We start from the raw sequence: 27410 nt of genomic DNA on the forward strand, positions 1-27410 counted from the left end.
AAAAAGGATAAATATGAACATTCACGAGATGGAGACAGAAAGGGAGGCGGCAGGATGAAAGTGAGGAGAGAATACGAAGGAACGAGGAAGGGGCCTACAGAAGCTGCAGGGACAGCCCTCGTCCTCGGAGACCTGTGTGCACGACCTCTGCCTGTCGGATCTCGGATCTCGGCGACGATCGGCACCAGGCACGTCCCGAAGCAGCCGGGCCGTGGGGGGAGATGCCATCCTCACTCACGGCTCTGCTGGGAAGCGGCTCTGCTTTGGCTCTGTTGGGGGGGCTCTGTCTGCCATGGGGCCCCATGGTCCAATGGGTCCCTGACATTTTCCCTGCAGGGGAACAGGTCCCCCAGATTTGAGAAAACAGTCTTTTCCTGGGGAAACCCCAGCGTTCCCCTAAGAAATTCCAGGAGAAGGAAAACTTCGAATTTCCTGGTCATTTTTGAAGGCCATGCTGAAGCCGCCCGGAATCTGAAAGGGGCCGTTTTTCTAAGCAGGGCTTCAAAGCCAAGGGGACGGCAAGTTCTTGGTGCCTGGGGGGACTACGGAGCCTGGCCCTTGGTCAGGGACACCCCACCGTGGGCACCCAGGTCACGCTGGAAGCCAGCCAGGCACACAGACGCGTCCTGATAACTCGGTCGACTCAGCGGTTAAATCCTTATTACGGAAACACCAGGCGGTGGCGCCCGATCAACTTCACGAAGACCCTCACCAAACCGGATTTTCTCTCTGCCTGTGAACCTGTCAATCTCCTGTTCCAAAGACAACAGGAAACAGAGAGCAAACAGTTTCTAGATCACCATGGCAACCACCTGGAAACAAACACCTGTCTGTTGGCAAGGGGTGGCAGATGAGGGAAAGAACTGGAAAACCTGCAGACATCTTGTTTTCCCCGATTTGCAGCCAGGTGTCCAAATATTTGTATCACCTAAGGTCTTTGCAAAAAGAAAATCACTGCATCTAGAGTACACTTTTATTACTGTGCATAAACATTTTCTGGTACAACCCTGAACTTCTCCGAAAACAATCTAAACCACGGAAGTTGTAACTGGCAAAGGGGAAGCGTGGTCGGTTGGTGCGTGCCTGAGCTGGGCCCCCGGGATCCAGCGACACACAGGAGAAGCATGCTTTCTGCCCCCCTGCGCTTACTTTCCAGACAGGAAAACAGACAATGTGCAAGTAAAAATGTTAACATAAAATGCACTTAGAGCCCTCGCTGGTGTGGCACAGTGGATAGTGCACTGGCTTGGGAATCAAAGGGTTGCCAGTTCAATTCCCAGTCAGGGTACTTGCCTGGTTTGCAGGCCAGGACACCACTAGGGGCGCGTGAGAGGCAACCACACACTGATGTTTCTCTCTCTCTTTTCCCTCCCTCCCTCCCCCTTCTCTAAAAATAAATACATAAAATCTTTAAAAATACAAAATAAAACCCACTTAAAGAACTGCGGTGGAAGCAACGGAGACACGCCACTGCCCCCACACCTTCTGAAACAGCGCCTGCTCTGCCCGTCCCACCTCCTTCTCTTGGGTGTCGGGAGGAGAAAACGCCTCTTTTGAGTTCACAGGTCTTCCGATCAAGAGAAACTGCGCCGGAAGCTGCAGCTGGGGAACCACGTGGAAGGAAGCCGTCCTGACTTGGACAACGCGCCCTGGACGGAGCCTGACCGCGACACCGGAGCCGGGATGAGCCTTTGGGGCAGGGGGAAGGGTGAGTGACCTTGGCACACGAGGGCGTGTGAATCCTCTACAGCACAGTCCCGACGACATTTCTCACCCGCTGCTTTTCCAGCACCTCGCCGCCCCACCCCCCTCAGCAAGAGGTGGACTCCGGCCCCCGCCCCTTGCACGGGAGTAGACCTCTCGTGTAACTGCCTCACCGACGACAGGGTGGCAGATGGCCACTTTCCAGCCGTCTGTCACAGGGCGGACACAGCTCTTGTGAGGGTCCCTTGCCTGTCTCTCGGTGTGTTTGTCCCTGAAACCCTGCCAGCAGGCTTCAGTGGAGTTGACCAGCCTGGGGAGCAGGCCTCATTGTTCTGGCCGGCAGTCCTAGCCGAGGCCCCTAAGGCTGACATCAGCCTCCACTTGTCCTCAAAGCCACCCCAGAGGAGGCCCCGGGGTCCACTGACCCCATCTCCGATTTGGGGCCGTTCTGAAGGGCCACCCCCGCCCCAGAGCTTCCTGTGGGGTTGACCGGGCACATGGACAGGTCACGCATGAATATGGAGGTCCGGGCCCCACACATTGAATTGGGAGACACCAGAATGTGCATGGTTTTAGGTCTCAGGTCTGGGTGCTATGACCCAGGGAGGAAGCGGAGGGAGAGAAGGCTCACAGAGACAGGGAACGTAAGAAAGGGGAAGAGCAAACGTCAGAAGGGGCTGTCCCCAAGGGGAAGGCTGCTGAGAGCTGGAAGGCAGGACACTCGAATGCCCGTGCAGTTCGATGCCCTCTCGGCCCCTGGAGACGCACCAGGAAGAGTGCCCCTGCTGTCCAGGGTGAGAGCCTGAGGAACTGTCTGGTCAGCGATGACAGGCAGCGAGAGGGAACTGACAGGGGGGCGGACTGAACGTGTGAGGCCTGGACCGCTGCTTCCTCCATCAGCCAGATGAGGGGGACAGACAGACAGGCTGGTTTGTGCCCAGAAGCAGAAACATGAGGGCTTTTGCCAAAACCCCCCGGCAGCATAGAGACAAGATTCCGACCCTGACCCTTCCAGCCTGTGTCCAGAAGGTGGATGGACAGACCCAGCAGGGAGTTCCTGGAACCCTCATCCATCTGCCCGCTATTTTCCCGACTCCAGGCTGGTCTGGCCTATAGGGCTGTGTTCTCACTGGTTTCCAGGAAGGACTCAGTTCCTAAAAGAAGCCTGCTTAACCCTGGCCAGCTGAGAGCTTGTCAACGTCATCCCACACATGGAAATGCCCAAGGGCCACTTGGAACTGGAGCAGCTCATAAAAAGATACACACAGTATCAGGGGTGTTAGACGTGAACTGCCCACCAGAGAGATGGGACCTGCTCTTGGAGAAAGGGAGAGAGGGTTCTCACTGCTCCCAGAGGCAGGAGGCTGAATGTTCTTAAAATTGGGCATAAGTGACAACAAGTTTCCTGGTAACTGGGGGACTGTGAGCAGTTCCCTAAACAAAGGGCCTTTCGTGGCCTTTCTTCGTGCTGTTCCAACGTGGAAAAGAGGCCCTTGCCACATGCAGCCCCACGTTTCTGCGTGGGGAGCTTTCTCTCCTGGGTGCCAGGGGGAGGGGAAGCCCCCGGGAGCAGGTACTGCCACCTCCCTGCTCCCAGGCAGGCCCAGACAGGGTCCCACGGGCCACCATGGCTCCAGCTATGACAGTGCGGTGCCCACTCCCTGTCCCCGGTCTGGGTGGTCCACAGGGCCAGCTCTCTGGCTCACACCTTCCAGAAGGGGGGATCTGTCTGGGGGAGTCAGCAGGGTTGGGTGGGGGCTAAAGGTTGGCGAGACAAGGTGGTAGGCAGCACCTGGCCATTCTGACGAGATACAGGCCTGGCCTCTTCCCGAGGAGGTCCCTGTCCCTCCACGGATAGTGGGTGGCTCTACCAGCGAACTGATGGCCACCGCTCGGGGTCAGATGCGCAGACTGCCAGCCTTCGGGGCGTTGTGACCACACGGGGAGGAGGCTCGGGCCGGGATGGTTGGTTAGGGCTTGCTTGCAGGGACGCAGCTGCCCTCCTGCACGCAAGTGCCAGCGACCTCTGACCCTGTCCGCGGCTGCCCTCCGCAGTCTCCAGCTCCCGGCGGCCACGCCCCAGACCGGCTCTGTGACCGCCGCAGAGGAAGGGACTCAGCCTCCCAGGCTGGGCCCCGGAGGACTGGCTTTTGTCTTGCCTTTCACAGACAGCTTACGACCGTTATGGAAAAACATTTTATTCAACGTATCCCGCTTGCTTCCAATGAAACGATTAATTTTTCATTTATAGTGGGGTCCAATGTGTGTCTTGTTCTTCTTATTTTTTCTTCCTTTCAGAACCAGCACCAGAAAGTCAAACAGAAATACCACGGGTACAGCACGTCAGGCAAGCTAATTCACGGGAACTATGTACATGGGACGGGGAGGAGAACAAAGAAAGGACACTGTCGCCCTCGGGGCCTTTCCCTGTGTTCTGACAGTATCAAGCCACGGCCCACCGAGCGCTTCATTTGCACCAATGAAAATAGCACCACGAGACCTACGACCCTGCGATTAGCAGTGCACTAGTGCCCGGGGAGAGGCCCCGCACTTCAGTGACGGTGCAGGGCATGGGGAGTGATCTGGAGACGTAGCTGTTGCCCTCCCGGGGCTGTGATGTCTCCCACCCAGAGTGGGGCATCGGGGAACGCCGCAATGAAATCAACCATTGCAGTTGATTGAGGGAGGCGGGCCGATGAGTTCCAGAGTGCCTGCACCAGTGTGGGAGCCAAAGGAGCCGGGAATCCACCGGGCACTTGGTAATAACCGCATCCATCCTTTGCATCCGGGGAGTGTGAGGCCCTTGCCCAGGGGTGCCCGGTCGGCACAGTCCCAAACAGCCAGGAGCACACTCTGAGGCACCGGGGGAAGGGCTCGTCCCGGAGCACAGGCACGGGTGGGCCCAGCGACCCCTCGTGGACGAGCCAGCTGGGCAGCCCTGGCTTCCTCCGCTGGCACCCACCCTGTCCTGCGATGAAGCACAGAACATCTGGGGCTGAGAACACGCTAAGCACCAGCTCCCTAAGATTTACTGGTTTATGGAAACAGGGTCTGGGGCGTCTGCTGGTGGCAGAGCCGGAGCTGGGGAGGACAGCCCTTCCTGCGGGGCCCTGGCTTTCTCTCCTGTCTCCCCAGACCCCCAAAGGCGGTTTCCCCACACTTCACTTCTCACCGAGGTGAAGGTGGATGCGCCGATTCCCCGCCTCCCCGACCGCTTCTCGGCCCCTGGGGAGGGGACACCCCAAAACCAACACCCAGCCCCTGGTGCAGGCTCCAGACGACAGGCAGCTCGGTGTCTGTCCTTGTGATCTAAGCTGACCCTGACATCGTGATGTGGGAAACACAGACACAGTCACAAACACACAGCACCAATGAATGAAGGCGACCCTTCCGGAATAAGGGATGGGGAGGTCTCTCCTGACGACGTCCTCGAACGTTAGCACCCATCAAACACCCACCACCAAGTTGCTCAGCAAAGCACACCCCTGGCGTCCAGGGTCCCTCCCTGCGAGCTCCCGGAGTGGGCAGGGCCCTGCCGTCTGCGCTCCCGCGGAGGCCGCTGTGGCCACTCCCCGGGGCTCCAGAGAGGGCGCAGCTCCGTTCGCAGGGCAAAGGGACTGAAGGAGGGGAAGACCCTCCTCGAGCCTCTCCGAGTGTCCTTCCTGCCCCACTGGGGACAGGGGTCAGTCACAACAAGGAAGGCCTGCTGGTCCCGCAGTGAAGCTGGCTGGAGGGAGCTCCTCTGGAGATGCCGGATGCCAGTGAGCTGCCCCCACAGGGACCCCGCCCCGGGAGGGGTGAAGCAGCCGGGCCCCAGCTCGAGTCTTCACAGGTTCTAAAGACAGTCAGCTTCAGATACACGTCCAAGGTCACATCGATGGAAGCCACCTACAAGGTGCAAAGCTCTATATGAAGTACTGGCTGGAGCAGAGGTCCCCAGAAGGCGGGGGGGGGGGGCGCAGCCGCACCCCCAGGCAAAGCGGTCCCGAGCTCCCCTGCGCACCAGGAAGCCAGCCCACAGCCGAAATTAGCGCGCATCCTGTGTCACCGCACCTTAAGGAACGAGACTCTTCTGCTTCTCTCCGTGGTGGACAGCAGGGATCGGAAAGTTAGAGGCCTCCCCACGCCCTTCTGGGGTACTCCTCCCCACCTGTGGGGCGCAGAGCTCCTTGGCCCTGGTTTCCTCGTCCGCGGACGCAGATCCCAACGCTCGGAGGAAGAGTTCCGAGGTGGGGGCCCGGGTCGGGAGAGCACGGCTCCGGCAGGCGGGCGGGCCAAGGCCCTGTGTGGTCACGAGGGCCCTGGCAGCCCGGCCTTCTCCGAGGGGCCGCCAGCAGAGGCTCGCTGGCATCTGTCCTTCTGCCCAGGGTGCCGCTGGCTTTCAGAACAAAGCCCGTGTGAATGTCTCCTGTCTCGCTGTGGATGTTCCCCCGCGGTCCGTCAAGCGCCGTGAATCCCGACATCAGCAGGAAGCAGAACAGAGGCACCCACCACGTCCCTGTGGACGGCCACTGCAGACGCCCTGCTGGGGGCACACGGGACCGCCGAGGCCGTGGTCATCCTGGGCCTCGTGACTGCTCCTTTCCTCACTGCAGAAAGCCATCCAGTGGCCGTGAACAATATATTAAGTATAAACGCCCGAACGGCAAACGTCAAGTCCACACTCAAGTTCTACGGGGACTGGAGTCCCAGGGCAGCCCACGGGAGACCGGCGCTGTGCTTGCGGGGTCCCAGCTGCAGGACAGTGTGCTCTCGGAGGGGCGGGCTCTCAGCTGGCCCTGTGGTTGGGACTCAGACCTCACGTGGGAGCATGGAGGGACCGAGGGGTGCGTGTCATGAGCTCGGTGACGGTGGTGGCCGGCGCAGCTTGTTGGCGTAGAAGTCCCTGCACGTCTGGCAGCAGCGCTGGTACCACCGCATGTCCTGGCAGAGGTTCTTTTCCCGGATGACCCGACAGTACACGGTCCACTGGTCACGAGTGCACTTGTAGGTCAGAGCAGCTAAGGGGACGTGGAGACAGAAATGCAAGCCGGGGTGTTACAGACGGCATGGGGACGCCGTCACACGTGCACGGAGGGGCCTGTGGCCGGCACGTGCTGGGCTGCCCTTCCTGGTGCGCCCCGGAGCCGGGCACGGATGGACTGAGGAAGCGCATCCCCTACCAGGGCCACCGGGGATGCTGCTTCCTCCGACAGGGGACAGGCGCACACCTGTGTCCGCCTGGACCGCTTGGCCGAGTTCAGTGGTCTGGCTGCCTCCTTGGGGCGAGAGGGCACTGCCCACTTCTGAGCTAAGTGGCGCTTTCTGTTATTTGAGGGCAGCAGATGTCATTGCTGTTGGCATTTAGGAAACCCAAGGGCACTGATGCCAAAGGGCCACAAAGGCACCAGGTGGCAGGCAGCACGAGCAAGTGGCCCAACTGCCTTCCGGGTCCTGGGTGTACAGAGAGAAGGTCCTGCCCGAGGGAAGCCTCAGGGGGTCACCAAGGGCATGCAGCAACCTGGGGTGCACCTCAGCAGGCTCTACCTGCACCCCCCACACACAGTGACACCACTTAGAAAACCCCTTCGTCCTGGCGGCATTCCAACACTGCGGCGGGGGGGGGGAGGCGGAGAGAGCCTGGGAGGGGGCGGGGATCCCCCCCCCCGCACATCTATCTGGAGAAGCAGAGACTCTGTCGAAGGCCATCATCAGATCACTGTTAAAGGCGCAGCTGCCGCCGGCCAGGTCTGGAGCGCTCACAAAAGCTCCCTGCCGAGCGGTGGCCGGCACCTGCCAGTACTGCTGCCGCTCTCAGGCTTAGCTCTCGGAGCACCCCAGGTGAAGACCACCAGGGAGTCGTGAGTGACACCCCCAGATCCTTCGTTTCCAGAAGTGAGCATCTCCCTCTGCTCCCTGCCCCCCTGCCAGGCACGGGAACCCTAAAACACTTGAAGAACATTCTCCCATGCCCCCCTTTTGTTGGCAGAGGGGTCAATGGGACACACAAGGGGCTGCACTGGGGACTGCAGTTAGCTGATGTCTTTGTCACGACAAGGAGTGGAACCCGAAGTTCCGAATCCTCTACACGACTGACGCATGCCGGCCTCTCCAGGGCTGGAAGGAGACCCAAGGAGGGGCTTTCAGGCTTAGAAACCCGAACCGCCGGGCAGGGGGAGGGCGCACAGGCCCTCGGAGATGGGACGGGCGCAGGCACTCACCGAGGCGGGGGGAGGTGATGGTGTTCACGTTGATCTTGTCGTTGCAGACCTCCTGGTGGCACTGGCGGTAGGCCGCCGGCTTGGCGAGCGCCAGGCACTCGCTGCCGTGCCGGCCGGTGACCTTGTGCATGCACTGCACCACGCGAGACTGCAGCCCCTTCCCGCAGGTGGACGAGCACTGCCGAAGACAGGGGCACCTGAGCCGGGGCCTCACCTGGGCTGGGGGTGCGGCCCCCGCGGGGCACAGGTCTCGGCTGGGCACCCGTGGCCTGAAGGAAGGCTGTTTCAAGACTTTTTTGTCCCCCCAGCAGTCACACAGAGCCCTGACCTCCATGGGATGGCATGGTGGCGGGCTGTGGGAGGCAATTAGGGTTACATGAGGTCACAAGGGTGAGGCCCCCTTGGAGAGATTAGTGCCTTTGTGAGGAAAGGGAGCAAGCTCAGAACCCTCTCTTCCTCCCTGCAGTGATCAATCACCTGGCGAGCTTTTACGGACCTTGATGGCCCAGAGCGATCAACCAGGATCTCCAGGGGGCACTGGGCTTCGGCGGTTTGCAAAGCTGTGCAGGTTACTGCCACGTGCAGCCAGACCTGAGGGCCTGGGACCATCCCTGAACTTCCGCCCAGTGTCCCGTGTGGACGGTGAGGGACTCTCTTTTATTACAATGAAGTACTTGAGTGTTTATGTACCAATACATGCAACTGAGTAAGAGTGGACACCCAGCTGCAGTCCTGATGGCTGAGTTTATACAGAGGTGGCAGGTGTGCTCAAATAAAAGGGGGGCAAGGTTTTTGCTCTCAATTATTCTGGGGAAAGTGACAGTCTGGGGGCAGGAGTAAGGGGTGCCCTGGATTATGCTGTAGCAAGATCACCAAGGGTGGGGGCGGGGAAGGAGGCAAAGCAATTGAACTGTCTTTTCCTGGAGGCAGGACTTCATAATCACAAATGAGGGGCGATGGGTAAGCAATCCTGTGAGTGGACGGGGAGACCAGGCCAACAGGGCGAGTGAAGGAATGGCGTAGGGCCCTAACACAGCGCCAAACCCTGGGAGCACAGAGCAAAGCGATGCTGACGCGGTGCAAGCCATGCCGATCTGGTGCAAAGTTAGGCCCCAGCCCCTGAGTGAGCAGCCAGAGAGGGCAGCAGGTTCGTGTGCAAGAGGAAGAGGTGGTGCTCAGGGAGCGCAGCGAACTGAATGTGGTGACTCGGGAGGTGGAGCCAGGAGACCGCGGTTGACAGCAGGCGGGCTGCGCCTCGTGGCAGGGCGGATGCCCCACTGTGTGTGACCCTGCACACGCAGCAGGGGAACCCAGCTCAACTTCGTGACATGCCCGAGACAGAAAACGGCAGTGGTTCTGATACAGATCTATAGCTTTAAATACGCATGTGTAAATAAATGAAAAAGTTGCATATTTTAAGTAGGCATTTGACTAGTCCACCAATGCTACTAGAGACTTTTATATCTACACTGGTCATAAAACATTAAAAAAAAACCCAAACCTACTGCCCGTGGCAACAGGATTACTGTGGCCTCAGAGCCCTGTTTGGTGACCGAGCAGCACTAACAAGCCCACTGAGGGAGGCAAGGGACACACAGAGGCAGCACCGACACCCCTTCACTCTCACGCCCTGACTGGCCCACCGGCCCTGGTGCGGCTCACCGCGGGAGGAAGGGCTAGGAATCCATGCCGTCCTTCTTGGAGGGATGTGGGCCAGGTGGTGGTTGGGTTTCTGGGTCCCCAGGCAAACAAAGAAGACGCTCGCAGGACACCTGTGTCACTCCCCAGGCGCCCCTGCCACCAGGTCCCCAGGCCTTGCGCTCCAGGCAGTCAGCCTGAGTCACTTCCTGGCTGGGCACGCCACCCTGGGCCCCGACGTCTTTTGCAGGTGTCGCTGTAACTCGTGTAAAAAAAGCCAGGCAAGGCCTGGGTCCCGTGGGTCTATTAAAACCAAGTGCAAAACTGACGAGGCCTCTGCTGGGACACACCGAGGACTCAGTAAAACTCAGGTGTGTGGCAGGGGCGGCCTTGAGGACTACTTTCCGCACGGAAGCTTCTTAGTCTTGTTGCACTTGCTTTGGCCTGGGGGGGGGAGCGGGATGGCAGTCCTGCGGGGGCGGCGTGTTCACCTGTCCTGTGGGCTCGCTGGTAAGACCCCACAAGAGTGCGGAACATTCTGCAATGATCCCGAGGCAGGTAGTCGGCCACCAAGCTCAGTGGAGGTGTCTTGCCAAGGTCACAGAATTAGTGAGTGACAGAGTGGGGACAGGACCCCAAACGCTTGCTCCACCTTCCCCTATAAATTAGAGGTTGTTCTGGAGGGCACTTCTGCGGGAGGCCAGACACCACACTGCAGGTCCCTGCCCAGCCCCACGGTCTCCTTATTCACCGTCTGCCCTCGAGTGGCCCCTGGCTTTAAATCTTCTAGTCTGGAGAACAGGGCTGCCCCCCTGGGGCCGTGGAAAGTGCCTGCAAGGTTCTTCCAATGAGAGGCAGCGTCTGTCCTCTGCAGAACCTCCGGAGGCAGGGCTGGGTGCGGTGAGAGGCAGCGGGCCAGCCCTCCACCGCTGGGGGCACCCTGGACCCGCCCCGCAGACGCTGTCCCCCAGGGGTTTCAGGCCTGGTGTAGGGTCTGCTGGATCTCAGCGCTGCTGAGCACACGGCCTGCGGCCACACGTGGTTTGCACTCGCCCAAGGAACAACTTCTGCTCAGGCGCCTGCCTGGGGCTGTCTGAGCCAGCCCCAGGGAGGGTGCCTCCGGGCACTCGGTGAGAAGACACCGGTCACCAAGTGGCGGGCACGGAGCCTCAGCACTTGAGTGAGTACCGATGTGGAATGTGCAAGACCAGGAGAACCACTCGCCGTCCGGCGAGTCACCAGGCTACCACCTGGTTTGGGGGACTTCTGTTCCCTCCTGTGTCTTGTGTAGTAAGACAGATTTACCTGTGTAATTAAAAATAGAAGTGAACACCCTGGCCGGGTGGTTGGTTGGAGTGTCATCCTGTGCACCAAAAGGTTGCGGGTTCGATTACCGGTCAGGGCACATACCTGGGTTTTGGGTTTGATTGCGGGTCGGGGTGTGTGCCTGAGGCACCTGACTGATGTTTCTCCCCCCGCCCCCAAATCAGTAAGCATATCCTCAGGCAAGGATTTAAAAAAAATAAATAGTGAAAAACCCCACCGATGAGCCTTTGATGTAGCGCCACCTCTCACACTGGCTGGGTTTCCAGTTGAGGCAACTTAGTGTCCACCTGCCCTGGCCTAAAAGCCACACGTACCCACACCCTCCTGGACCAAGTTTCACCAGCAAAGAAGGAGCGGTGGGGGGGCAGGAGGGGCCTGTTTGCATGCCTGCTTGCTGGGCTGGGTGACCTTGGGCAAGACACTTAACCCATCTGAGCCTGTTTCTTTGTGGCTTGGGAGTAATGAAGCCTTCCCCGCAGAATGGTCTCTGGGACTACAGACAGCTCACACCGGGTGCCAACAGGGGGACTGGGATGGAGGGGCCCTCCCCAAGCGGCACTGTGATGATTACTCACCACAGGCACAGGGCCAAGAGCAGGGAGGGCTGACCAGGGAGTCCCTGGTGTCTGGGAAGGTCCATTGAGTCACCTGGCCCGTAGCCGGGGGCTCCCCAGTGACCGGGCGGTCCCCAGGCCTCCGCAGGCGGGTGTGAACCTGCCGGTCTTTGCCCAGCTCCCAGCACTGCCCTGGCAGCCCAGCGGCTAAGCTCACAGTCACGGGCTGGTGTGGCCCTGAACACGGGGTGCTTTTCAATGGCCTCCCCAGGGACCAGAGCAAGCCACACTCAGGACGGCAGAGGCACAACCGACTCGGTCTCTGCCCGCCCCCCACACCCACCCAGCCTCAGCTGTGATTAAACAGCCAGGAGATCCCCTCCCCAACTCAAGTCTCCCGATAGCATCGGATTAGCCCCGAGCACCTCAGTGAAGCCCTTTTTCAGGCTTTTACACTCCAAGCAAACAGATTTACTTAAAAAAAAAAACCAACAAAACAGGTATCTGGTCTCCGGGGGAAGCAGGCTTTTGCAAGTTGCTCATTGCACCGGCACCTCGCGGGCCCCCACAACACGGGAACAGACACAAAAGTGGGGAAGGCCAGGGTCGGCCCGAAAGGCCGCTGTCCCACCCCGCCCCCGCCGACCCGCATGTGCCTGCAGCACAAATGTAACCTGGTGACCTGCCACCAACGACCTGGGGAACTTCCCCCACTGGGGGAGAGCACTCGGGGTGGAAGTTCCACGGGAAAAGCAATAATAAACTTTCAGAAATTCAGTGCACAGAGAGCGAAGGGCTCGTATCAACAAGGGAAAGACGAATGTATGACCTGGATTCACTCGGAGGCTTGCAATGCAGATCAGGAGGCGAAAGCGAAAGAGATTCCCGTCTTGGTGGACGGTTTCCTGCAAAGGCGGAGAGACCTTCGCTCCCTGACCCAGGGGACAGCACGACACTCTGCAGGCTTTACAGGCCTGGCATCTTCGCAGTAATTGGGAAGATAACAGTCACGGGGCCGTTTGTGCACGCCAGCCCTGAGCTGGGCAGCAGGCCTTGGTCCCCTTCCACCCTCACACTAACCGCCGCTGCGCCCGGGCAGTGCTGTGCACACAGCAGGTGCTCCATAAACGTGCATGAGGGGCCTCTCAGAGAAGTGGGGCATGCGGGTGAGAGCGTCTGTGCAGCTCTTCCCCAGGGCCGGGCCCCCACCCTGGCCTGCCCTCCCTGGGGCCCCCACCCTGGCCAGCCACGGCCACACCGTCCCCCCCCAGGGGAGGGCCCGGTCTCTGTCACAGTGTGGAGGCTGGCCCTAATGACAGGCTCCACCAGGGCGAGAACTCCCTTCTCCTCCCCTCTCCTGCCTGTAAAATCGCGGCTATAAATAACACCAGATCCCAAAGGGATGTTTGGAGAATTAGCTAACGGAGGTTGTAAAAGTGTCGGGGAAAAAGAAAATTCGGCAGGAATGTTACGGACGTGCGAGCTCTGGTTCTTAGAAAGCGGGGGCCCAGAGGGCCATCCGCAGGCCCCGGGGGTGGGGGGAGCCAGAGACCGGGTCAGGGTGACCGGTGTGCCAGGGCGACCCTCGCTGCCCCCTGTCACCCCCCATGTTGTCACTGGGCCATTCTCTGAGGGGCCGGTCTGCCTCGGGCAGGCTGGGGAGCAAAAAAGGGGGTGGTGGGGAGAGAGAGAGAAGAGAGAGATGGGTCGGTATGGGGGGGACGAACACCCCTATGGGGACTCTATTTTCTGTTTCTGCCTAAAAGACACTTGGCTGGTGAGACGTCAAAAGCATTTTGTGACAGATTCCCCCCCCCACCCCCTGCCCCGACCTTGGCATGAGCCAGCCAGGCCTTGGAAGCTGCTGCAACCTGAAATGGCAGGTTTAAGCAATAAATCCCCACCGTCCCTGCTCCAGCCCCGACACTGGAAATGCCATCTCAGGGGCACTTGAGCACACACACACAGCCACACACACACTCCTGCATCCCGGGCAGAGGCGGCCTCCTGTCCTTAGCCTCGGTTTTGCGTTTCCCTTCCTCCCTCTGATGTGCAGCCCACTGACTTGGCACGTTCTGGTAGGGACACCAGAGCTGGGGAACCAGAGAGCTGAGGGGACCCCCGCCCATGACTTGGGCTGGTCATCCAAGAGCCCTGGACTCTGGTTGGCGAGCCTGCAGGACGGGAGACTCTGGGGGACGCTCCGCTGCCTCTCTGGTTCAGTGACTTAAATCTCCCATCGGGACCATTTCAAAAACCCTCCACCCCTCAGAGCCTCTCTGAGCTTCTACTCCCAGGGAAAACGACGCTGGCGGGTGGGGGCTGGTGCCGGAGGCGCAGGCGCACAGGGCCAAGGGGAAACGACGCCAGGTGCCGCCGGACCTGAACCGACCGCACCTCACCTCTGCTTCCTGCCCGGGGCCACCTGTGACCACAGAAATCACCCTTCCGTAGTGCAGGCTGCAGGTTGGCGAGTGACCTCCACTAATTCCCCAGCTACGACGACAGCTGTGCTCCAGTCCACACCCGTGCCTGTCGCTGTGTTAGACAGGTCCCCTCCCCGCCCTCGGGGACCTGTCAGGGACTACGGAACGTCACGCCTGGAGAGGCTTCTGCCACAGAACTCGCACCGGTTTGTCCCAATGGGAGCCTGAGCTGCTGAAGCTAGTTTCCGCTTCCCTGGGCCTTGGGGACTCATCGGGGCCCTTTCCCGGCCTGGGCCTGAAGATGCTTGGACGTGGGACATTTCTCAGCAGGATCCAAGGAAAGTCGAGAAGCCCGACTGATAAGAGAAGGTTAGATCAGAACAGGCTGGTCCCGGGGGCTGTGTCTCCCAACAGTGTAACCACTGGGTGACAGACAGCGGGCTCGGCTGTCCCCATGCTTAGTCACGCGCACCGGCACGTGAGAAGCTCTGAGCGTCTCCGAGAAGCAGGAGAAGGCCGGCGTTTCACAGTCCCCGTTTCAGAGACAGAGAGACCGGGGCAGAGAGGTGGAGCCCCGCGACCTGGGGAGCTAGAGCTCTCAGTCAGCCTCTTCCTGACCGGGCCCGGTTTGTGCACGCCAGCCCTGAGCTGGGCAGGAGGCCTTGGTCCCCTTCCACCCTCACACTAACTGCCGCTGCACCCGGGCAGTGCTGTGCACACAGTAGGTGCACCATCAGGACTGCCGGTTCCACCCGCTTGTTCCTTCTGCAAGAGCCTTCATGGGAAGTCTCTCGCCCGTGTGAGATTCATCCTGGCAGCTCCGGACTAAGCTTTATTACATTCCTAGGTCTGATTTTTGGAGCACCTGGGCTGTTGGCCTCGGTTCTACTGCTTCGGCTGCATTTTCTGAGCGGGGAGTAAAGAAGGTGTTTCTGGTCTTCCTCGAATTCACTGTCTGCCAGATGCTGCCCTGCCACGAAGCCAGCCCGAGGGAACCTGAGAAATCGGGCTTTTACACAGCCCAGGGGTTTGGAGGAGTTTGAATTCTGACTTGTGTGTTGGAGGGGGGATAGGGGAGTGGCTTTTCTGCAAAGACAAGATTCCAATAAGTATTGATTTCTGACAGGCAAACCATTCCTTCCCCCACAAAGCTCAGGCACAACGCGAGCGAGCTGCCTGAGCCAGGCAGGTGAACCCAGCACCACGTGGCTCCAAGGAGCCTGGGGCGCAGAGCAGCAAGTGGCCTGGGGAGGACGCTGGCCCCCCTGCTGGTCCCCAGGTCACAGCTGCATGCGAGGACCCAAGGCAGACTTGCACAGAGAAGCCACATTCCCAACTGCTGGGTGACATTTCCCCATTTTGCAATGTTAGCAACTCATTCCCAAGTGTTTTGGAGATGGTGCAGGCCACACAGGAACGGGCCACCAGCGGGAAGGGACACGGAGAGAAACGAACGGGCAGCTCCCGGTCGCCAAGGCCGTAAGCAAACACGACCGGAAACCATGCTCTCGTGGGCAGTGATCGCAAGAAAGCTCGCCATTAGACAATTTCACACGACACGTCACAGTTCGGGGGAAGGGGGCTTCCTGGAGAACCTACTGCTTGCCCCTTGCACCTGACAGCAGGCCTTACCTCCATTCCCGGCCGACGGGCGCCTGTCAGAAATGCCAGGTGAGCGAGCGAAGGGAAGTTCAACACCGAAGACCTTCCAATCGTCCTGACACAGCCTGACCCCGTGTGCCCAGGGCCGAGGGCTGCTCTGGAAGACGGCCGTCCTTTCTCCTGCCCCGTGCCCCTCACCTGAGCTCCCCGGCCACTGTGGAAGTGCCGTCTGCCCACAAACTGTGGGGGCGGGGGAGTGTGTCTGGGACCAGGCTCCCACCCGTTTTCCAGGATTTTGTGACAAAAGCCTCGGGTGGCCAAACCCCTGTAGGACAGGGTGGCATCTGAGCCCCCAGCTCTGTGCCTTGGGGGACATCTGTCCCTTTCAAATCGCACAGGGTAAGCAGTTGCTGGCAGGTGCTGAGCTGGAAAGAGAGAGGATCTGCCTGGTCACCTGGTAACCCCCCTTGAAACGAAGCCTGTGGGGACAGCCGAGTCCCAGCCTCGTGTCCCTGGCACGGCCGGCGAGGGGCTCACCTTGGACCAGTCCCCGGTTCTCCACTCGTAGCAGCCGGAGTAGTCCTCGCACAGCTCCTCGGCCTTCGGCCTGGTGGACGCGTCGCACTTCCCTTGCGAGTTGGTGCAGGTCACAGTGCGCCTCTTCGTCCCCGTCCCGCAGCTGGCGGAGCACTGGAAAGCACCGTGCATGCATCGACCTGGGGCCGGGCCAGCCCAGGTGCCCCCACACCCAGCAAGCCCCTCCCCGTGCCAGGCCCAGTGCCGGGGAGGCAAGGACAAGGGCGCCATGTTTCTGTCCTCAAGACCTCCTGGTCTCCTGGAGCCTGTGGCGCTGGGACCCCCGCCAAGCGGCAGGCGATGGGGGAGGGTCACAGGAGTCAGGCTGTCGAACAAGGGGAGTGGAATTTAGGCCCAAAGGCCAAGGCGGCAGAAGAGTTTAAAGGACAGACGCTGATGGCCCCTGGAGGGGAGTGGGAACAGGTCTCAGGGAGAGCCAGGTAAGGAAAGTGAAGCCCAGAGGAGAGGTCTGAGGCCCCTGGCTCTTCCCTCCTGGCCCCCAGGTTCACGGACTCTGCCCCGACCAGCCTGGGGCAAAGCCACCAGGTCCGGGTGGACGAGGAAGAGACCGGAAGCAAAGCCAGGCGTGGCCTTCGGGAAAGGCGGCTGCAGCCCTTGCAGGCAGCCACAAGGACGGTCTTCCTGCAGGTGCAGAGCAAGGCTCCCTGCGGTGCCTTACTTCCTGGGAGACACCCTGAGCAGAGACAGCATGGGGAGGGGACACCAATGTCCCATTCCCTCAGGCAGCACCACCCTTGACGGAGTGAGGAGAGCAGAGGGGTAACGGGAGGGGTAACCGGGCATACACGCAGGGGACCGACAGGGTGGGTCTGCAGCCGGCGCCTGGTGTGCTCCCCTCCAACCCGCAGCCGGCTGCAGACACAGGGACACGGTGAGACCCAGGAGGCCGGGGGCGATTTCCTCCCAACAGCCTCAGCCGGAGCCCTGGTGGGGAGCACTCCCAAGCTGCAGCGGCTCCGCATGCAGCCCTGACAGCTGAGTAACTTCCTTTGCACACTTGTGGAGTTGACCTGAAATGGGGGGGGCTACTTGGCACTGTTTGCCAGCCGCAATGAAGCTGATTTCTGCAAAAACGCGCATGAAGGACCAACTCTTCCTTATATTTCTGTTATTAACGTTTATCCCCAAACGTTATCTAACCGTATTTTTCCTAGGTGTTCAATTTAGCTCTCTGCCTGAAGGCCCCATGAGGGTTTCTTCTCATTTAGACCGGCCTGTTGCAGTGGAAACACACGCGTGCTCCGGCACCATCTGGGGGGTCCCCCGGGGGCGCTTGGACAGCGCAGCTATTGGATCCCGCGTGTGGGGTGAGGGGCTGGTTTCAAGAGACACGAGGTGACGGTCAGTACAAGGCAGGCTCCCCCCACCCCCAGGGCTGCCTGGCAGGACGGCTCTGGGCCCGGAGGGCTGCGGCAGGGAGCCCCAGGTGACCATGTCGAAGGGCTGTCCCCCACTTCTCTGAGGGGCAGCGCTCCCTCACCCACACCTTGGGCTCTGCCTCCAACTAGGGGCCTCCCCACCACTTCTGCCTGAGCTTTGTCTGACTCTGCTCTGTGTTCCTCCTCCCTTGGCCATGAACTTGAAGCACTGACTCTCCAGCCTGTGTCGTGGCCAATCCCTGGCGTGGCCCTTTGGACCAGCAGCCCATGGGCTGGACGCCTGGGCCTTTCTTTGCAGGCTGGGACAGCAGAGGGGACAACGTGCAGTTTCTCTCTTGGCTCTCGATCCGGGGAGGGGACCTGGGAGCCGAGCACAGGGGAGAGTCATTCCCTTCGTCTTCCCTTTGGACATCTGTGCCTCGTTCTAAGTTGGGGGAGCAGCTGACGAGCACTGTCAGCACGGCTGGCTGGATGCAGGCAGGCCGGGCGACGAGAAAGCCCCCAGGAGAAATGCAGACAGAGCCCCGGGTCTCCAGGAGCAGAAATGTCAGAGGGGCTTCGGCAGGTGGCAAAGTGGTAGAAATGCCAGTTTTGGAGCAGGTCACAGGGCCAGGGGGGGAGTCTGCTTCCAAGTTAAGTGTCTGGGAAGGAGCCTTCTAGTGAAGCCTGGGCTGAGCCCGGGCTGGACTGCCTGGTGTGGACACCGTTTCAGGGTTAGGGTCAGGCAGGCTGGGCACACAGGGACAGCGGGACAGAGGTCTTTCTGTCGGTCCCGTCCGAGGGCTCCCCTACTTTCCAGCGTGGCATGCTTTAATCCTGCGATGGCCGTTGATAATGTCAGGGTTGGTTATTTCGGTAAAGAGGTATTTTCCCCCATAAAAAAAAGAATCTGAATGGAAAATTTATGGTTTTGAGCTAATGAAAGCATAAATCTTGTTTGGATCCAGAGGCTCGAGATTAAGGCCCTCGGGCTCAGGGGAGGTGGGGGAGGGGAGAGATGGCCTAGCTGCCCCTCCCCCCCAGCGAGCACCCCCTTCCCCAAAATAAGTCCCTTGCACGCTAAAACTGACAAACCTAAGTACATATACATTTTTTAAAATCAGACAAAAATTTTAAACTCTCTTCTCTGCTTAAAATATCACAGAGAGTAGAATAAACACGCAGGTCTTTAAACCGGTACATGCTCCAATCTGTCTGACAAGCAAACTTTGCTTCGGAACAGCCACGGGCAGGCTTTTCATTCATGAAGAATGGGGCGGGCAGCATGCTTTTTTATTCAAAATAATTCCAACTGCTTGGCAACAGAAAGGAACTCCACAAATATTTTCCACACTGAAGAGTGTCTTGGACTTGGCCTTTCTGACTTCCCTTAGAACACATCTGACGGAGGACCTGGGGGAAGCTGGCCCTCGATTCGGCTATTTTGTTTTGTTTTGTTTTCACTTTATAGCCAAACAATCAAAAATCATTAACACAAAGTCAGTGCAAAGCCTCGAAGGACGTGTTACTAACGATAGAGTGATCCTCACACGATCAGTCTGCAAAATGAAAAACGTCAGGCCTCAGCGACCTCCTTCCAAAATAGTTACGGCATGAGAAGTATATAACTCAGATAAGCGCGGGAAGAGCAGTCCCACCCGGCACCTGCGCGCCTCTTGCAATCTACAGAGACGGTCTTGGAGATGCGGGGAAGCCTTCCAAATGCCCTCCCTAATCTGACCACACTCCAGTTCCAATACACCCAAAGGAGGACTACTGAACCTAGGCCTGTGTACCTGGGTATCTAATCTATGTACGTCCCTACCTACCTATTCATCTATTCACGCCTCTATGTTTACATGAGAATTTTCATGGGAAATAGAATCTAAAATTACCGTGGTATATACTATCACACACACATATGTTATTAATAACACATTATCTGTGCTCTTGGCCCTGCTCTCGGATGGAATTTAAAGGTATGTGAGCTAGAACCCAGCCTTGAGTTGACCTGGGGGCCGGTGAGGACAGAGATGTGTGAGGATTGGTCAGAAGCATGATGCAGAGAAAGGGACCGTGGGGGCAGCATCGGTGGCCGCCCGGGCACCCACCTGGGACCACTCCGACGCCTCCCAGATGGACAGGCAGTCCTGGCCTTCGCAGCTCTGCACGGGTGCCGGCCGGGGGCCCTGGCAGTAGAGGGGCCGCGTGGCGACGTGTGTGCCGTTCTGCAGCTGGTACACGCAGGTCACCTCCCGATGCTGGATGCCCTTCTCACAGGTCGCCGAGCAGGGGCTCCAGGGGCCTGCCACCCACCTGCCGGGGAGGAGGAACGGCAGTGAGAGAATCACTGGATGGAGAGGCCGCTTCCCCGCAGGGCCCGCCTCACGGTACGAGGGAGGAAGGCAGGCGCAGGGAGCTATGTCATCAACGCCGCAGAGAATTCCAGCACATCAGAGCCGACAGAGCAAGCAGGGATGAGTGGTCAGTGGCCCGCTCAGCACAGAAATCCTGGCACACGAAACACGCCCGCAGCAGATTGAGTTACTGCCTTCCATTGAGTTACTGTCCCCATCCTGTGTGATGAACAGCCAGCAAGACAGCGGGGAGTCCCACCTCACCTCTGCTTCTGGGTGGGCCGCACTCACGAACCATGGTTCTTCCCCACGGCCCACATCCAGTGGCCCCTCCTTTCCTAGAGAGCAGCCATGTGCAAGGTCAGAGCTGGAGAGAAGCTCTACCTGCTTGCCGAGCCAGGTCCAAGCAGCTGCTAAGCGCCACCAAACCAGCCCCACAAGGGAGCTCAGATCCGCCTTCCTTCCCTATTTCTGTGGCCACCCTGGCCTGGAGTATTGTACCCGTCCCTTAACTGGCTCCCCAGGTGCTACTTCTTTTCCCCTCTATGTAATCCATGTGCCCCTGCCACAGCTTCAGCCATGTGACTTCCTTACTCCACAACCTGCAATGGCTCCCTAGTGCCTTGTGTCTTTTACATCCTGGGCCTGGCCCTCAAGGCCCAGTCTGATAATTTAGTCATTTCTTCAGCCTGTGCTCATCCACAATTCCACCAAGCACTGCAGATTTTTTCAGGAATACATGCAAGCAAATAAAAATAAGACTCTGGACTAGGTGAGGTGAAAATTTGAATAGATGGGGTGCGGGAGCACCTCCGTGTTTGCCCAGTGTTTGCTATTCCCTGACCCAGAGACCAGGTGCCGGCCCCGCCCCTCTGCAGGGCACACCTTCCCGGTTTCTCTCTGCGGGCCCATCTCGAGCGCCTGCCCCCAGGAGCTCGGCTGGAAGTCCCAGATGCACCCTGCTGGCACCTGTAAGATTTCCCCAATCGTCTGAGTGGTACTGTTTCCCCAAAGCTGTTCTCACTTGCGACAGCTGACAGCCCCCCAGGAGGCAAGGGTCTCAGTTCTGCCCCGGGCTCCCAGGTCAAGTCTCCGATGGCTTGCTCACTCAACTTGCCCTGGGTTCCACTTTCCTGGCTGTGAATCGGGACTCCCGGCTCCTAGTTATTTATCTGTTTCTCATGTTCTGTGCCAGCAGTCGGTCCTGTAGGGCCGGCCCGCCACCACCGGGTAGCCGCTTCTGGATCAGCCGAGGCCTTTTTAGCGGGCACATCACAGAACGGTTTGGGCTCTGCACCCCCAACACCCCGGACCGCCCACCTCTGCCTCACGGCTGGGCCTCACCAAGGCAGTGTGTTCTGAGTACACCCTAAACCTTGGCTCCGGCACGTTGGAGAGACACCACGTATTAACACTGCTGGCTAATAAACCGCTAGGAGATTCCTGTAAAAAGTTACAGTGGGACACATCCCCAGTAAAACATCCATGCCCTTTGCTTCACTTCCCAGAGCGATTCCAACATCCCAACTGCGTGGTATCGCGGCAGATGCCGGGCAGATGTGCCTCAGGCCAGCGAACAAGAGACAGTAATTAGACTCAGTTAAGTTCCCAATAAATTATGCAGCAGGGACCCTTGGCCACTCGGCCCTGAGCCGCTTGCGGGGCCAAAGTCAGTGAACCTGGTCCAAACCTACTTAGGAACTCGGGGTTGCTCCGGCTAACTCACGTTCGCATGCAGCCTGGGCATGAGGAGAAATAATGGATACCATGACCACTCTGCACTGAAAATCACAACTTGTTAATCATTTTGATAGCTAATGAGCTACAGAAACCATGTCCACGCGTCCTCCAAGCAGAACAGAAAGACATTTGTCTTAACAGAAAGACTTCTGGCTTTGTTAAGTCTGTGGCATTGAGTCTCCCTGTGTGCTTTTCAGGGTTTTTGTTTTTTAAGATTTGATTTATTTATTTTTGGAGAGGGAAAGAGAGAGAGAGAAACATCAGTTTGTGGTTGTCTCTCACGTTCCCCCCTACTGGGGACCTGGCCCGCAACCTAGGCCTGTGTCCTGACTGGGAATCAAACCGGTGACCCTTTGATTCACAGTCTGGCACTCAACCACTGAGCCACACCAGCTGGGGCGCTTTTAGGTCTTCGATTCAACAACTATTGTATCAGAACAATCTCTTTTTGCGAGATCACTGCTTTTTCTTCTTGATTTTCAAAACGGTTCCCTGTGTATCTGTTGAGCAAAGGTGTTTGCTTCTAACTGGGCTTGAAGGACTTCCCACCGAGGGGGGTGCACGAGATGGACTGCCCTCCACTCTGCCTTCAGGAACCCGAGCAAAGGAGCTTCTTTCTATATCCGGTTGGGTTGAGTCTTGTGATATCTCTCCCCTCCTCCCCCACATGTTGCATGTGGTCGATTTTAACTTTCAGGGGAACAAAAGAACATTTTACTCAGAGAACTGCAGACACGACCCCACTGTGGGGCGAAGCACGTGGGGCTGCTCACAGCCCCGACTTCTCCCTCCTCGTCCCCAGAGCCATGGTCCTATTCCGCCCTGCACGAGGCTTGTGTAAGTAGTTGCCTTATTCCTAGCTCTCGTGAAGAACGGTTTCGGGAAAGAGCCTTGTGCTTGTTGGGAACCCAAAAGACATTTTTTGACTTTAATTGCATTCCACGGTTGTCCATGAAGAAGCCTGAGAAGTGACCTGAAGCTTCCTGACATAATCTTTGTGCTGGTCTGCACGGAGACCGGTCTGCACATTCAGTCATTTTAGCGATGTCTTCTGTAGCCATATTTCCTTTGTTTCCCCGGTGGAAAGAATAAATATAATTCACGCACATTGCAGAAAATCTGAGAGGGTCCATAAAAGCATAAAACGAGAGAACCAAAGAACACACGCGGTCCTGGACTTTTTTCCCTAAACATGTTTACTTTGACCTTGATGTCATGCTACACATAAATCATTCTACATGTTGCTTTATTTCACTCTTGTAGCAGAAGCAACTCCTACGTGATCAAAAATCTTTCCTCAGGACTCATTTTTTAAAAGCTTGCATGATACTCCATCGTAGGGATAGAGCCAAATGACTTAACGAGCGCAGAGTTCCTGGACATTTGGGGAGTTGCCAACTTTGTCCACGGTTTGGATGGTTTCCAAAGGAAAGGAACTGAGGTCCCGGATCTAGGGCGATGAGTGATGCGTTCAGAAGACCAGAAGGGGCTGCTCGGATCTGTGCGTGACGGGAGCTCGTTACACTGTGGCCGGTGCTGTCTGCTCCGCCAGCCTGTTGGACGCTTGTTCCCTAGAGGATGGTGGTTTAAGGATGTAAAAACACTGAGGCAACAGGGTATCAGAAACCCTGTGGGTCTTTGTTTAGTGTCCCAATGTACACGGCCTTCGACTCTTCTTCATGTGGCAGAAGTAATCCTGCCACCCACCTTTGACCCTCATCTCCTGGACACAACCCAGTGGTCAATGTTTTACTGGCACGAGGCCTCAACCAACACGTGCTCCGGTTATCACCTGGCCCACTTGAAATCAACAAGCAATAAGAACGACACTAACTGGACCCTTCCATGGGCAGATATTAGGTGCCTTAGTCTTCGATTCCCTGGGAAGTGACAGCCAGCGACAGCCAGTGAGAGGCAACAGGTGGGGGGCTCTCCCCATACTCTCCACCCAGCCCAGGTGTGATGCACCACAGCCACTGTTTCCTGGTACCGTGTCACACCTGCACACAAATTCTAGGACATTTGTCCCGCGTCCCCAGACACAGGCTCTTCCCAAAGGGCTGGAGTCCTGTTTGCTTGTCAGGCCCTCTCACCCAAAGGCATCTCTGAAAAACAGAGAGGAACCTCTTCGTCTGAGGTTAGCCTCAACTGCACACCACATCTGCACACAGTAGGTGCTCAGTTACATCTTGTTCAGTGAGCAAATGAAGGAGCAGCTTTGAACACTCAGTTCAATGTCAATAGAAACCCTTAGGTCTACCACTTCTGAGTTACTGCCAAATGTGGGTGCTGAATCCTGCATATTTCTATGTCTGGGTACAGGGGACTTTTTGTACTTAAAAAAATTGTTATGAACTTCAAACTTTACTGCTTTGTGATGAGAGGGGATTGCTTGTACTATTTCTGTTTCATGGAACCTACTGATGTTTTCTTTTTGACCAAACACATGATCAGATTTTGTGAGTGTTCTGTGTATACTTGAGACAAAGGTGCATTATTTTTGCAGTGCAGTGTTTGATATACGTGACTTCCCTTATTATGTTGTTTAGGTCTTTACACCCTTCCTTATCTTCTATCGACTTGCCACTTGGTCTGTTTTATGTCTCGAATGGTGTGTTAATGTCTCCTAAACCCAGTAAGTTTCTATCTCCATCTCCTGGCATCTCCTGTGGTTGGATTTACATTAAGTAGTTGCTGTGTTACTTGGGGCATACTCATAGCTATTGTATCTTCATTGTTACATATTCCTTCCTCCACCTTCGCTTTAGTTTTAGCTCTACAATTAAACACGTTAAAATGTTCACCATCAGCCTTTTTACCAAAGTGTCCCCAACTCATCTCTTGGTTAGATGAAGAGTATCCTATCATAAAGGGCTGGAAAACCATGGCCTGAGGGCCAAACCCCTTCTGACACTTGTTTTTGTAAATGAAGTTTTATTACGACATAGCCTTTATGTTTATATATTGTCTATAGCAGCTTTGTGCTGCAATGATGAAGTGGTTATGACAGAGACCATGGGTTTGTAGAGTGACAATATCGAATAGCTTCCCTTTTTAGAAAAGCTTGCTAAGTTCCTAAAAAGGGCTGGTGGGCACGGCTTCCTAAACTCTTGTATATTTGAAAATATTCTTCTGAAGCTTTGATACTGGAAGGACAGTTTTGCTGGGTATAAAACCCTCAATTTCACATTCTCCTTCCTGGTTTGCTGTTCTGTAAGGACACCACTCACAGCCTTGTGACAACTGAGGCCAGGAGTCTATGTGTCATTCATTGAAACCACGAGGAGTGGGGTGGAGGCTGGAAGTGAGGAAGCGCAGAGTGGGTGCCCCAATTCTTGGGGGAGCCTTACCACTTCATAGCCATGAGTTTCTGTGGAGTTTCCTGATGCTGCGGCCTTGGCCAGAGCATGACAGAGAGTGACAAACTCCACAGGCGGAGCTGCAGACAGACCCCCACGGGCCACCCTGGATACAAAGGAAGGAGATCTGGATCTAGCTGTCACTCCGTGGTGATGGGCCATCAGGCTGTGGTCCAGCTCCACCCACAGAGATGTCACGGAGACTTGCTAGAGCCCCGCTAACACGACCTACCACCTAATAACACTGTCAGCACGGTATTCCCGCTAAACCCTGCCTCATTTGGGACACACGTGCAACCTTTTCAAAAATGCACACCCAAGTCATCAGTCTAAACCATTGGCTTGCCCTAGCTTGTGTGAGGGGCTGGCAGCGGCTGCATTCCTGGGACCTGCCCACTTATCCGTTTGGGAAACTGGAACCCACCCTGAGACTATTCTCATTGGCCACGGCAATATCACAGAACCAATCAGCAGAACCTTGGAGGGGACACTGCGGGGTGCGGTAACACCCTGAACTGGATTTCCCCCTGGAATGGAGCTTTGGACACTTCTACAAAATCAGGATAACGGTGATCATAAAAATGACACATTTTGCCAAGAATAGTCCTAAACAACTTATTTCTATTAACTCATTCTCTGACAGCCTCCCGCGGTGGGTGCCATGTGTCCCCTGTTTTTACAGAGGCTGAGGTCTGCTTGTGGCCTCTGTGGAGCTGGGATGGGAACCCAGCAGCTGAGCCTTCATTGTTGAACTCGGACACACACACACACCGCCTACTGGGGCTCATTCTAAGCCTCCTCGGTGCTGCCCTCGGCTGCCTTGCAGTGTGCTCTCCCACCCGTCCCTTTGTCTCACCCTGTTCTCCTTGTTGAAAAGCAACTGTGGGCTGAAGCACCATGCTGGCCTTACTGGACTTGTCCTTTCCAGGTTTTCTTACTTCAAAGGTGACTTCAGTAAGCAGGAAAAGCTGCCTCAGTTGAACCCTTCCAAGCAGGTCTCAGCTTGGCTGGGCTCTGCCTGTCTGGCCCTAGCTGTCGGCCACTGGCCCTTGGCACATGCCCCTTTCCCCAGTGTTCTTGGCTCGTTCAGAGCTGCCAGGTAGCAACCTTGTCCTGCACTCGTCTCCTCTCTCTCTTTTTAAGATGTTGTTTATTTTTAGAGAGAGGGAAAGAGATGGAGAAAGAGAGATAAAGAACACTGATGTGAGAGAGAAGCATCAATCAGGTTCCTCTTACACATGCCCTGTCCGGGGATCGAACCAGCAACCCTTCGCTTTATGGGGCGACGCCCCACCCACTGAGCCACATCAGTCGGGACTGTCTCCTCTTTTTTGTCTTGTTTGGTCTGTTCATGATCATGGAGACAAAATCAAATCCTGCAGAATTCCCTCTTCCTGCTGAGCTGTACGGACACTTCCTTTAGCCACGGGGTCAGAACTAACTCTACTTTGACCTTTGTTTTTTCTGTTTTCTAAAAGCAGAGGGGCCTGTGCTTCCCCCTCCCCTTCCTGACCGCAGAGGACAGAAAATGACACGGTCAGTCATGGCTTCCCGGGTTTCTGTCCCTGTCGCTCCGACGACTCCCGCTTCCTGGAGTGCCAGCATTAAAGTCCGAGTGAAGGACCCACCCGCAGCATCCTTCACCTTCTGAGAGGGCTGCTTGGTGCACAGACCTGGGCGACCGGCTGCCCGAGCCCTGCAGAGGTCTGGGCTCTGGGCCTTCTAGTCCTCCAGGCCAGGAAAGATGACCTCGCCCGCCCGGGTTAGCCGCACACTTTCGACAGGAGGATCTGTGCACGTGCTGTGGGAAACGACCCACGGGATCCGATCCACGGAACTTCACTGCTCTGCTTGCGTGAACAGGCCAAGTGACCTTTGTTACCGCATGGGGTGGCTCTCGGCGTGGACCCTGGACCAGCATCATCAGAGAAATGCACATCCGCCAACCTGTCCATGAACAGGCCCCCAGGGGGCCCTGGGGCAACACAGCCCCTGCACAGGCCTCCGTGGGGCCCGAGGCCCACGTCTTGTTCCCGACTCGCTCCCTGAGAGTGGCTGGGCCTCAGGGCCCCTTTGTATTCCTTGCCAAGCACTGAGCAGGTGCGGCTGCATGTTTTGTCCGTCCCACGCTCTCAAGTGGTTGGGAACATTCCCTTCCCAGGAAGCGGACTAGGGGTCACTTCCTAGTGAAGGGAAAACACACTAACAAGCCGCATGTGTGGTGTGGGCCAGAGTGCACAGGTCACCTCCACGGTGCTAATTTCAGCTCCTTATGCCTCCAGGAATTCCTCTCGGAATTTAGGTACTTCTGCTTCCGCAGGCTCCTTCTTCCAGTGATATTTAAACCCAAATGCAGGCTCACGGGCTGAAGTGCAGGCATGATCCAGCATGGCGCATCCGCCTGGATCAAGTGTAAGTTCATTACTCTAACTTCCCCCCACCCTTCCAGCCCATTCTATAATGAGCATCCATGACGCTTCCAGTCACGCAGCCAGCCCGTAACCCAACCTTGGGGTTTAAATGACACTGCGACCCTTTCATAATCCTTC

At 57.2% G+C, this 27410-nt stretch overlaps 1 protein-coding gene across 2 annotated transcripts in view; it reads right to left on the reverse strand.

The window, feature by feature from the left end:
• Window positions 1–3920: 3920 nt before the first annotated feature.
• Window positions 3921–27410, reverse strand: part of ADAMTS17 (ADAM metallopeptidase with thrombospondin type 1 motif 17) — a 182388-nt gene continuing 158898 nt past the window's right edge. For both annotated transcript variants that reach the window (XM_037145925.2, XM_053659015.1), the window contains exons 20-23: window positions 19517–19721; window positions 15988–16140; window positions 7905–8082; window positions 3921–6704 (exon numbers count right to left, since the gene is read on the reverse strand). In XM_037145925.2, the coding sequence (XP_037001820.2) occupies window positions 6538–6704; window positions 7905–8082; window positions 15988–16140; window positions 19517–19721 (703 nt within the window). In that variant the 3' untranslated portion in view covers window positions 3921–6537. The remainder of the gene's footprint in view (window positions 6705–7904; window positions 8083–15987; window positions 16141–19516; window positions 19722–27410) is intronic.

Source organism: Artibeus jamaicensis, unplaced genomic scaffold, assembly GCF_021234435.1.
Source record: "Artibeus jamaicensis isolate MK-2021 breed Jamaican fruit bat unplaced genomic scaffold, CSHL_Jam_final scaffold_612, whole genome shotgun sequence".
Taxonomy (NCBI): Eukaryota; Metazoa; Chordata; class Mammalia; order Chiroptera; family Phyllostomidae; genus Artibeus; species Artibeus jamaicensis.